Source organism: Alexandromys fortis, unplaced genomic scaffold (assembly GCF_014885135.2).
Source record: "Alexandromys fortis isolate MF-2015 unplaced genomic scaffold, M_Fortis_MF-2015_v1.1 scaffold_41, whole genome shotgun sequence".
Taxonomy (NCBI): Eukaryota; Metazoa; Chordata; class Mammalia; order Rodentia; family Cricetidae; genus Alexandromys; species Alexandromys fortis.
In genome coordinates, this window is record NW_026067923.1 from 9,515,032 (window position 1) to 9,528,477 (window position 13,446).

Genomic DNA, 13,446 nt, shown 5'->3' on the forward strand with positions numbered 1-13,446 from the left:
AGAGCTACTGGGTCTACGATAGTCGTAGCCAGCAACAATGGAAGTTCATGTGGAGATAGACCAGGAAGCAAAGAGAGCAAGCTGCAGCCACCAATGGGGCTATCCTTCAAAGCCTCCTTCACTGTCCAGCTTCCCCACAACAGCCCCATAGCCTAAGGACTGCAGCTTCTAAAAGGATAACCAGTTCCACACAAAACATTCCAAATACAAGTCTGTGGGTGTTTCAGCCTCCACCTGTACCACCCCTCTTCAGAGAGCATGGAGCAGGTGAAGGCGTTGGTTTAGATCATGTCTGGGGCTTCACAAGCCGGCCACATCTAGGCCCCAACTCTTTCAGAAAGGTGAGCAGGAAAGACTCTTGGGTGGGTTATTGAGGGGCAATCTAGCGCAAAAAATGTCAAACAATCTTAAAATATGCAATTTACATGTAAACCAAAGTGTATTGCTAGGATTTAATTTCATTTTGGAGTCCTTGTCAACCATGAGATTGGGCCTTGCAGAACTGCTCAAAGAAGCTGTGAAAATATGAAAATATTGAGTTTATTTGGTTTAAAATTCTGTGCATGTGTGTGTATGCAGAAATAATTTCACTACGTCTTATGAAACAAAAAGGAAAAACCACATTCTAAAAATTCCCAAAACAGAGCATGCAACCTCCCATGTTTAAAGACAATACAAATGAAAGATGATTTTTAGTTTACTAAGGAGGAATAAAAGGCCGGACCTCCTCAATTAAGATAGAAAGTATAAAGTAGCCAAGGAAAACAATGCTTATTAATTTAAAAAAAAAGTATTTTTGTTGTTTAGTTTCTTGTGACAAATATTAAAATCCATTCCTAAAAGAAAGGAGATGATTATTAAGTCAGTCTTGCTATTTCCCCCATGATTCAAGATATGAAGCAATATCATCAATTGGCTTCCTATCCTAATGCCTTGAATGTGTGATTGATCTTCATTTGTTGCAAGAGGTATAAAGTGGACATGGGACAAGGCTCAGCAGGGTTTGGGAGGAGCTTCACACTGTTGACATAGTCTCATGAACACTGGGCAAGTATTACTGTTAGATTCTCTTTAGCTCTCCCTGTGCTGGAGCTAGAAATAGAAGGTCCCAATGTTGGCAAGAGTGCCACACGTCTGAAGCTCGCCCATCAGTCTGCCTATAATTCTTTGCGATGGGGTCCAGAAGTTAAAATCTTGAACATTTTTCAAAACCAAGAGCTGATGTGTTTCTCCTTGCTAATGTTACTCAAAAAATTGTCTGTAGGATATTAAGCTACATCTCAGTGTAGCACAACTGTTTTCAGATTCCCAAGAGCAAGCTCTTGGGGCTGCATGTCAAAGGAATGCCATTCATCCTTTTTCTAAGGGATGCCAGAAGGACAGCAAACACCCAGGGATTGGGAGTGGTGGGAACAAGGAGCAGGAATCTCATTGAGAACAGCTACTAGTCCTGAATCAACAGATCTTTCGATCTGCTGGCAGAACAAGAACTTTATATTCTCCAAATGCTATTAATCTGAAGTCATGGACTCCCTCTAAAACAATGGTCCATAAATCGTGGAGTACATAAGGCTAGTGAGTGAGTTAGCTCAGTGGATAAAGGCATTTGCCAGCAAGCCTGACGATCTGTGTTTTATCCCTAGGACTTACATGATGGAAAGAAAGAAATGAAAGTGGTTGTCTGACTTCTACACACATGCCAACACCCACACATGAAATAAATAAATACAATAATTTTAAGGTATGATGTACATAAAATAAATTAGTCTGCCCCAGATATATTTCATAAATGATTCCAAGTGGCAAAGAATTTATTATGTACTTCTATTAAAGTAAAATTTCCTCTAAGTCATTTTTACTGGTAAGTTAGCAAAGCTAATACTACCTTTTAGCACTTGTTAACAAAATGTCTCATATGATTAGTCTGAAATCATTAATTTCTTTTTTTGTAAATAGTGTTTCTGTAGCCCAATTATTTGAGAACTGCAAGAAACAATGAAAAAATTAACTAAATCTGGGAGCTATAATTTTTAATGAATAGGTTCTGAGAAAAAAGAAAAAAATCATAACAAATTATAGAAGATATGATAAATTGTTTAAAAAAGAGAAAGAACAAAATGAATTTAAACGCTTTCGGAACTTAGTCTGCCCTGTGTGCTCTTCTGTGTTGAGCATCAGGAAAACATGCACTGTGCAATGTTTGCTGCTTGATGACTTCTTCCTTAGAGAAAAGGATGAAAGATTATCGTAGTCCGTGGAAAATTAGTCATGTCCCCAGCATTCCCTTCTAGTCTCTTGATTCTGTGGATGCCTGAGTCCTTTGACATCAGCAATTTCACACTATACACGCTATGGGAAATAGTAACACCACAAATGCTTCTTCTCTATGTAGACGCAAACTGCATCCGTTGCAAACGTAATCGACTGTTAGCCTGTGGAAATGGGTTTATTTTGCTACTTTTCATCTTTTTATAATGCCATTTTAACATTCCTTATTTGTCCTTTTAGGTGAATGAATTCTCCTTTGGGGGGTCATAACATCTAACCTGCTCCCTCATTAAATTATTACTTTTATAAATTTCGCATGCATTCCTCTAGGTGTGTGTGCATTCATGGGCACATGTATGTAGAGAGTGCACAAGTGTGAGGAAGTGGGGGAAGGACAACCTCATGTGTCCCCCACTATCTTTCTGTGACAAGGTCTCTCTCTGACCTGAACTTTACCAAATAGGCTAGGCTGGCCCATGGCATCAAGCTTGTCACTGACTCCCCAGGCAGGCGGCCACAAACTTCCTCTACCACATTGAACTGTTTCGCTTTTTAGCATGGATTCAGGGATAGAACTGTCCTTGTACTTACAAGGCAAACAGTTCACTGACTGAGATATTGTCCCAGTCCCGACTTCACCTTGTATTTCTATGAGAGCTGTGAATATAAGCTTTTAAGAACTGTCATTTAACAACGAATATGGAAAATGTTCAAATATCAATGGTCAAATAGGATTTTGTTTGGCAAACCATAAAGCAAACGTCTACTTCCCTAAAGGGAAGAAACAATGGTAGTTATAATAGTTAATTTGATTTTCCTAAGTCAGTACATCTGAAGAACACAATGTATATTAGTCACTTTCTATAAGCAAACGTGCCTTCCCCATCAGAAATATAGCTGGAAGCTCATTTTCATTGAAGGTCACAGAGCGCAACACGGAGGAAGCCAGGCAAGCCTGAGTGGGTGCAAGAAGGACTCCGAATCGTGTTGCACGGAAATCAGTCCGTCTCCAGTTCAGATGGTGCGTTTGGCAAGCCAAGCCCAAGAGCCAGGCAAGTCTCCATGTTCCCAGTGCTTCATTTCCTGCCTGGCACCCTCAGAGAGAGCAAAGCTGCCGCTTGTCACCCTGAGTGAGTTCACGCTGCCTGTGCTGTTGCTATTCTGTCATCTGGCCATCACCACCTTCGTGCAGTCGTGATTGCTTTCTAAAGTTTCAGACGCTGTATCTGGATTGACTTGAATCTGTACTTCTCTGCAGCTTCTTAACTGTTTAGGTTGCTCACTGTCTGTGTCTACGACATGTCTTCCATCAGTAGCTAGGGCATTTCAAAGCATTGCATTGTGCTTGTTCCACATTATTCCTCGAGGTAACACGATATTTTAAGTCCATTAGTGTCTTTATAAAAGGTTTAAGAATATTTAAATTTGATGAATTGTTTTTGAATTTACTTTATTGGGTAAGCATTAGTCTTATGATGGTAAATGATAAAGTGTTCGTATTTTGAAATTATTCCTATATTGTCAGGTGACTCGTGTGAAAATGTGCAATTTCTTAAATTTAAGTTTCAGAGCTCTTTTGGAGATTGGAAAAGCAGAGTCATAAGGTATCCTATTTTTTTTATTTGCTCAAATATCCAAATGCTAGCTGAATCTGATGATGTTCTTTTAATTCCAGCACTTAGGAGACAGAGGAAAGCTTATTTTTGTGAGTTCAAGGCCAACCTAGTCTACATGGTGAGTTACAGGACAGCCAGGGCTGCACGAAGAGACCCTATCTCAGTTCTTTTCCCCTACCTAAAGAAAAACCTGAATGCCAGAATAAAATAATATGTTAGAAATACCCTATGCAGAATTATTATATAGACTATTATTATATAGAATAATTTTAGGCTTAATTTTAAGGGAGATTATGTTGCCTCAGCTTTTCTATCTAGATCTCAACATAATGCTTAATGTCATGTGGTTACAGCCCATGACTATGTTTAGGTAAGTAAGCAAATAAATAAATTAAAAAAAAAAAACAATCCCACCAAAAGAAAACAAAACAAAAGAACAGAGACTTTGATCTGTTGAGCTGCTCAAAGTTTAAGAAGAAATGTTAAATATATTAAGACACCAACAGCATGGTTTATCTACATTTTAGTGTGTGCTAAATAAACGCGAATGTTGCAAGCTCAGTTTGTATTTCACTGCTTTTAATATTCACAAATACTGTCGGGATTTTTGTTGTCATTTGTTTTGTTTGTTTTGTTTTTGCTGATTCTACAACCTGAAGAGAAAAATGAAATAAAAGTATAAGCAAGAAAAGAAAAAGAAAGTAAATGCCATTTGATGTCTCACATTGTAAACAAGCTTCCAGTGGAGAAGTTGAGTGTTTATTTCCCAAAGACAAAATGCATAAAAGTTTGAAAAAAACCATACTAAGTCATAAGTCACTAATAAAGACTATACAATTTTACTGTTATCATAATTTATTCATTTGTGAATATCTAACACCTAAACATCAATCTATATAAAATGATAATCCCATGCAATAATGAACCATAGTGATAGACAGGTAACATTTACACTGAATGACTCACACACACTTGAAAACACACTCTGACAGTCAGTAATGAATCCCATAAACTAAAAAGATTTATATTTCCATTAAACAAGCAAAGCATGACTGAGAACAGATGAGTATACACAACACTCCAACGCATTAATAAATATTTCCTCTTTTTATAGAATACAGAATGGGGGAAGGGTCCCCACAAAGCATGATTTCAGTCTCTAGAAATCATGCCATAAAGAACTAGATACAGAACTGCTTTCCATAGCTTAGGGTATTTATAAACCATGAAGACCGTAGCAAGCTTAGCAAGAAGACTAAGTCCTTGGTTCTGAGTGAATTCTAAGATTCCAGCTGGGGTTGATGTGATCGGCAGTAAGCCTTGCAAAGCACTTCTAATGAGAAGGCACACACAACAAAACTCCTACCAAGCTTATTCTTGGTATATACCCATAGCGCACACAAACCTCCGTAATCTCCTTTCACTGCCTTAGACTAAAGCAAGAGGCATCCCCAGCCTTTCTGTGGAAGCCTATGGTTCAGCCCTACCAACAAATAGTGAGGCTGGGTTCAAGAACTTACTTGACCACAAATTCCAAAATATTGGTGGGCCTCTGAAAAATATATTTTCTTCCCTGTGTGTAACATCAGTTGTTCAAATATATTCTAAGTCTTTGTATCAAACTCAGTAAATTGAAGGTTAGTGTTCTAATCCTACTGTGTTTTCCCATTCATTTTGCTGCTTGTGAACCTCTACATCTTTCTAGCTATTTCTTTCCTGTCAATCATTCCTCCTTCCCATGCTTTTTGGAAAGCGTCAATTATCTCTGGATAGATAAGCAAACCTATAGAGAATGTGCATTCCACATTCCTCTCCTTGTGATATTTGGAAACAAGTGAGAATTTCAGTACCCATGCACCATCCTGATAAGAACCACATAGTGTGCTCAGATCTGAGGTCTTTTGAATAGACTCTTGAATTAGAAAGAGGTGCAGAACAGGTAGTTTCCTGTTGAGAAGTAACATTCCGTCCAAGTATTAGGTCCTGTCACTGAACGGCCTTCACTCTCTGCAGAGACGGGGCTTTCTTAATGAGTGTCAGGGGTTTGCTTCAGGTCTCAGGGGCTCTGCAAACATTCTGAGGGGTTCCAAATGCCTGTCAGTCAGTGCAAAGCTCTGTGACACAGAACACTCTTCAGTATCTTTACAAAGAAACCCAAGAATCTAAGGCATTTTCCAAGAATGTGCCTTACATTTTGATAGGTACAGTAAATAGCACCATGACAGGCATTTGTCACATGAATGAGTGCTGACCTATTATAAGATTGTGTCTTTCTTTTTTTTTCTTTCCTCTGTTTTGTCCATTTCCAGTACAAAACATATGCTTCTCATTTACAAGTATATCAACAAATGTTTGTGAATGAAAACATGTGGCAGTACTAGGTTCATGGACTTTCTCCTTCATTGTCGGGATAACTGGATAGAAAGCACCTCTCTATCAATGAGGAACAAAAGCAATTTTGATAATGGTATTTATTGTACGTTTCTAAACATGGCCAGTGAACAGGAGATGGATGGGAAAAGCCCAGGTGAGTGTTTCATCTCACATGATAGACAGATGGCATGTTATATTTGTGAGGTCCTCTTAAAACTCACTTCTTCCATGTAGGATTTCAAAGAGTGTCCTCCACTGGAGTCTTCTCCCTCGAGGCAAACAGAGGTTAGAAACATCAGAAAGGGACAGGAAGAACAATGCACCGTTGGAGAGGGCAATGAGATCTGCCTTGCCTGTGCAAGTGATGTCTGTGACAAGCTCAGGTTCTCGGGGGGAAGATAGCATTCCTTTCCAGACAAAGACACATCTTCTGAGTACATTTCAGTTGAAATCAACAAATAGTCAGTGAAGCTTATTTTAATTTTATAGGAGAATATTAGGCATGTTTATGAAGTTTTTCATTATTAACTTTCTAGGTTCTTAAAATTAGATGAAGCCACTAATTCCATGTGATAGAAATTTTCATGAAGATCTAACATCTGGACCTAAGGCCACTGTATGAAAGGAGAACAAATGACTGGTTATTTTATCTTTCCCTTTAGTCCTTCCAGCTGTAGTGGTCTGTGCTTAGTGAAGTCTCTTCACTTGTGTCTTTTGCTAATTTATGATTGAATACGACTAGAGAGCCTGAGATCATGAAAATGTGACACATCAAATTAAATATATTCTAAACAATCAATCAAGCTGTTGGTTTGGATAAATTATATTTCTTGACTGCATAGCACGGCCCTCTAAAAATTTGGAAGGAAGTTCTGTGATGAGTTGGTAAAGCCTAGGACATCATATTTTTTAACGATAGGTAAATAGCTGTGAATGAGGCTTAAAATGGTTATCACAGGTTTTTTTTTTTGACTTTTCAAGGTCCCTCATATATGTTATCTCATTGGACTGTTGTGGTTTGTATATTTGTTGGCTTGTTTCTTAGTACAATTTAAGAACAATACATCCTCAGGCCAATTTTACATGTTGAGAAATTGAATCTAGGAGGAGCAGAGTGAAATGAATGAACCCAGGAACTAAACAAAGAACCACTGGGGCTGCAGGTAGTCTGGTACTATACTACCTCACTATGATTAAAAATTTATCATTAAAAATTAAATTTATTTTAATTTTGACAGTGGGGCTTTTCTTAGGTTGAAGTCTGGCTTTTTAAGGTTGTCTTTGCATGTTCTGATGGTGTAGGAGGCCCTTCTATATTTGTGTTGCTTTCATTGGTTATTAAAGAAACTGCCTTGGCCTAGTTGATAGGGTGGAACTTAGATAGGTGGAGTAGACAGAACAGAATTCTGGGAAGAAGAGCAGTGCGGCAGATGCCATGGTTCTCCTGCCCTAGATGGACGCTGGTTAGACTCATGCCAGTAAGCCACAGTCAAGTGGAGATACACATTAATGGAGATGAGTTAAATCAAGATGTGAGAGTTAGCCAATAAGAGGCTAGAGATAATGGGCCAGGCACTAATTAACTAATACATTTCTGTGTGGTTATTTTGGGATATAAGCTAGCTAGGCAGTGGGACACAGCCCACAGCTCCTCCTACAACATTCTGAACAACAGAATCTGGAGAATAAAGGCTGAACTCTCGTATCAAAACAAAAATTAACTTAGGGGTAATAGACTGATATTTTTGAAAATTGAAATAGTACAACTCAGTATGGTAATATTTCTTCCCAAATTATGATTTCCACTAGTATATCACACAAAAAATCAATATACTACAGCTTAAAAGTCTCTGAATGCTTCTAAGTTTGAAGAATATTTCAAGACATAAAACAGTCAAAAAGATAGGATAGCGCCTTTAATCCCAGCACTCAGGAGGCAGAGACAGATGGCTCTCTGTGAGTTCGAAGCCAGCCTGTTCTACAGTGGTAGTCCACAGAGAAACCCTGTCTCAAACAACAAACAAACAAAAACAAAAGAAAGTGATGGCAACAATGACATAGAGAGGACAGTTCATAAAATTAAAGTCTCTAATTGATAATGCAGGGAAAGGAACACTCGGAAGAGCAGATTACAAATGTGCTCATGGCCAAGTGAACAGAGGCAAAGACAAGAGAGGTAGGTCGTCTGAATTTTAGAGTCAGAAAAGAACCCAGTGAAGGATTGGCCTCCAGATGTCTGTCACAGCTTTTTCAGTAGGCTTTCAAAGGATGCATCTTCCCCCCTTCCCTGGGGTACTAAGGAAAGAGAACATTTTCATTGCACAAATCTATCCATTTCAGCCCACATTCTCTTACCATTAAAGACTAGTATTTTAAATATTAAGGCAACCAAATAGCATAATATTTTGGTAATCACTTTTTAGGATGCAATCAAAAAATAACCAAATGCAATTTCCCTTGAAAAACAAAGAGGTTAAGAGTGATAGAAAAGAGGAAGAAAGGGGCATTGAAGGAGAGGAAGGGCAGGTATACCAAAAAGATGCCTTTAAAACAAACTAAGAGAAGATATTTCTTGAAACATGGTTTCACTTATCTTGAATTTCTAATATAATCACGGTTGAGGCAAGAGATGTGTTAAATATGGATGAGAAGATGCATTGCAAACACAGAGAAAGTTGAAGAGAGAGAGGGGAGGGGCTAGACACATGAGCTGTTAGGAAGTTTGGCCTTTGCCACCGTCTTTGATTTTTTTTTACAATAAAAAATCCTCAGTAATAAGTAATACTCTAGTATTTACCTTTTTAATTCTATTTGCATTTTAACTCTCATATATATCTCTTGCCTCACTCAATAAGTATATTTTCTTCATCGCTTACTAATTATTAGACAAAATACAGATTGGTTCTCTCACTGGGGCCATTTCCATCAGTGCATGTTGAAGGTCTCTCTGGTACTAATTTTCTTCAAAGAAAGCTTCATGACCTAATTCACTGAAATCTTCTTGTTTCTCACCCTATTCAAATAAAATTAAGTAAGATTGCTAGCACAGAGCACCCTCTTAAGAAGTTCCTGAGTTATTTGCCACTCACAGAAGAGGAAGTCAATGGGATTGGCCAAGGTCTTCCTAAACCCGAGCAGAACATAAAATGTCATCATTGCTTATTCCAGCTAGGTATCAAGCACTTAATGGGAGTCACAGACAGTTGTAGGTGTCAGGCAAAATAGTAGAACAAAACTTAACTCTTTTATCAAAAGTTTACTATGGGAGAACAGACAGACTCAATTAGGATTAAGAACAGAAGTCCATTGACACATGTAATGTCAAGTTGCCACAGGAAAAAGCTAAGAAGAAAAAAACATGGCAGCTTTCACTCCTTCACTAGGCAGCTACTGAGCAAGTGGAAGCACTGGGAATTGCTGCTGTCACCGCCCTGTGCACTGAGGGCATGAGGCAGAGTCATGCCTGAGATTGCTTTCCAACTTAGTCTTGAAGACTTAATCGATTGCCTTATTAATGAAGCTGGATAAGGAGGCGGTCTGAGAAATATGGAAAATCTTGTTTAAAACACAACAGAACAAACCTAAGAAGCCATGAGAAGGACAAGAAGAAGCATCAAGGAAGGGTCCCAGGCTCTGTAATATGTGTTGTATGTGTGTAGGCTACTAATTTCCTAGGACAAGTTTGCGTAGTAGAGATGGGGCCAGGGTTGATATTCTGCTTTCCAATGGCTTCATCAGACGGGGTGAGGACGCCATTTTCACAGAAGGTGGGGAGACTGAAATACAGCTTTTTGAAATTAGCAAACGCTAGGGGCAGCAGCTATGATTGTTCAAGGCAAACACCATGATGTGTATTCTGACTAGTGGAAAGGTCTCCACCCAGGGGGCATTGGCGAGCTCACAGGGTGTTGAAGTCCCACTGGTACATTTAATAAGTTGAACTTGGTTGTTTTTTACGCTTCCATATTTGAACAGATGCTGCTTCTGGTTAAGTTTCTCCCAGTGTTGTTTCATATCATGTGTGAAAATTATATCTGGAAAACTTGTTCATAATTCTAGATGTAATCTCATACCACCTTTTCCCCCAGATGACACCTGTATCCCCTAGAGAATATACCTTAACAGACAAAAACAAGAAACAAAACAAACACACTAACTGAAAAACAGTGGTGATCTCAGGACACAGCAAGGGCTATTCATTCTGATTTTAATGGTTACTAGTGTAGCAAGATGTCTGTTCTGGGAAGGAATAACTTTAGGCATGATCAAAGTGCCTTTAAGAAAGCACAAAAATGCTGGGTGGTGGTGGCCCATGCCTTTAATCCAAGCACGCGGGAGGCAGAGGCAGGCGGATCTTTGTGAGTTCGAGGCCAGCCTGGTCTACAAGAGCTAGCTCCAGGACAGTCTCCAAAGCCACAGAGAAACCCTGTCTCAAAAAAAAAAAAGAACAAAAACAAAACAGGGGCTGGAGAGATAGATAACTCACAGTGGTTAAGCGTACTTGTACTCTCACGGAGGACTTGGGACCAATCCCCAGCATGCACAAGTTATCACCTGAAACTCTAGTCGCGGGGCATCTGGTACCCCTCTTCTCTGCTATGGCATTGCATGCACATATGTACACGCAGGCAGAACCTTTGCATGTGTGTGTGATAAAAACAAATTGAAAGTTTAAGGAGGGCAACACATAGTCAACATCTGTGCAAATGACCAATTTCTAAATTCAAATAAAAATAATTTACACTTCTCTTCCAAGATTTGGATGTCATGTTCAAGAGTCCATTTAGTAAAAATGAAAATGAGTGGTGATAATTATGAGAAGAATGGCTATTATTAAAAATGTTCAATTTTGAGTGATTTAAAATATTCCAATGTTCCTATTTTCTCAAAAGTGACTGCTCAAGGAGGGGAAAGCACTTTAATGCTTCGATTTTCTTCAATGTCATGTAAAACAAAAGTGGGTGGGCAAAGCTATAAATAAGAGGCTCCACATTTGGGGCATGGTTACCTTGGTGACCTTCACGAATGAATGTTAGATCAGGGAACGGGCGCCATGGGGAGGTGTGACACGCATTTTTACAGCTATTTTCTTTGAATTGAAACATTTCCCCCAAGTTAGGAGGGAACAGTGCAAGTCTCAAGTTGAAATTAAAAAAATAAAAAAAAAACTAAGAAGGAGGCCTTTTTAAACAGTCAGAATTTTAGGTAAAGTAGGAAGCATTAAAAATAGTCAAAGAAGATCATCTAGGTGGAGAATGGAGAACTTGAAGCAAGAAACTAAACAAATAAAGCAAAAGGGAAGATAAAACAAAACAAAACAAAAGCAGTCATGTCTCAGGCAAACTGTACATTTTAGCAGGCACGCTGGATCAGAGACAGAGGCGTTTACAGTGAAGGGTGGAAAGAAATACCCGACTCCCTAAGGGTGCCAAAGGTCAGCTAAAGAGCCCACAGGTGTGTACATTGGAAAGCTATGTGCTAAAAGGCTCAAACTTGTCTATGATGAGATTGGGGTTATGTGCTGGATCTCGCCTACTGAGGCACAGTTATCTGGTAAAAGCCAAGTTCTCATCCTCTGTGGTTTTCTCTCAGTGTTAACTAATTAAGAAAAGTATGTGATCCAAGTGACTTTTCTGTATATATACTTAATTTCACAACAAACAGAAATGTATTTCTGATACCAAACTATATTCTTAAATACACATAAATTTATTCCTGATGTCAAGCTTTATTTTGTAGGAAGAATTGAGAGACTCAAGTGCAACCCTTACAGCATTAGAATGAGAATTTGTCAAGCTCTGCTTATTAGTGGTATTGTTTCTGTGATCATGTCCCCAATTCTTCAGTTTATAGAAAGCAGAAAATGTCAGTCATATTTCCAGAAGAGTGAAGAACATTCTCAGAGTTCTAATTTAATCTTGTGGTAACCTAATGATAACACTGACCTCATAAAAACCAGTTGGCAATTTGAATTTTTACTGTTTGAAATCATTAAGCCTTTAAATTCCCTTTCATTAGGCTTTTAAAAAAATCAATAGATGTCACTTTGAAATCTGCAAAGTATCTGGATAAACTCTCTGAGGTCAGTAAAATATGAATGCGAACCTCATCGTTCAAACCAAACACACAATGTATTCTTTTCAAATTACATTAATCTATGTCTTGCAAAAGGACCAAATGGCAATGTGGCTAGTTTCCTCAACTGAGACTCAAATGTTGATGAGGAGGAAAATTGATACCTGAGGTACAAAATCTCTTAAAACACCAAGGGCTCCTGTCTCTAGTGTTCTCAACTGTGTTCTCACTTTCAGTTGTGGTTGATATTTCAGGTACATAATATCATCTGGCATTTCTCTGAACTTAAAGCATACTTTTCTATTAACATCTACATAGAAACCTACTTTTGTATTTGCTATTTTAATGTCTATTTCTGATTTCTCTCTGCATTTAACAGTGAAAAGATCAATTTCATATTTTAGGTACACCTGCATTACTTAATATCCATTGTCATCATTGTAGGAAGCATGTTGTCAGACAGACATGGTGCTGGAGAAAGAGCAGAAAGTTCTACATCAGGATTAGCAGGCAACAAGAAGGGTTAGTGACATTGGGCCTGACTTTAGCATTTGAAACCCCAGTGACACACTTCCTCCAATAAGGCCACATCTACTCCAACAAGGCCGCATCTCCTAATGCCACTCCCCAAGCATTCAATTATAGTAGTCTATGGGGACCGTTCTCAGGTTTTTGTAATACAACAAAGTCTTAAAAGACATAGTTCAAGGATAAATGGAAGGTTGACTAATGTTAAATAGACAATAAAATGGGGAATTTCAGAACCTGAAAGAAACAAATGATCAGAAGTAAGAAATAACAGTGCCAGCCGGGCAGTGGTGGCACATGCCTTTAATCCCAGCACTTGGGAGGCAGAGGCAGGTGGATCTCTGTGAGTTCGAGACCAGCCTGGTCTACAAGAGCTAGTTCCAGGACAGGCTCCAAAACCACAGAGAAACATTGTCTTGAAAAACCAAAAAAANAAAAAAAAAAAAAAAAAAAAAAAAAAAAAAAAAAAAAAAAAAAGAAATAACAGTGCCTGAACTGGGATGTAAAAGCATCCTCAGCAATACCGTCTCCAATCACAGAGACATTTTTGCTTACAAATCTCTCAGTTCTCAGGCCGGGTGATGGT

At 38.5% G+C, this 13,446-nt stretch overlaps 1 protein-coding gene across 1 annotated transcript in view; it reads right to left on the reverse strand.

Moving 5' to 3' along the window:
• Positions 1-13,446, reverse strand: part of CUNH8orf34 (chromosome unknown C8orf34 homolog) — a 365,453-nt gene that overhangs the window by 24,024 nt on the left and 327,983 nt on the right. The window contains exon 11 of the mRNA XM_050142135.1: positions 6,479-6,526. Coding sequence (XP_049998092.1) covers positions 6,479-6,526 — 48 coding nt within the window. The remainder of the gene's footprint in view (positions 1-6,478; positions 6,527-13,446) is intronic.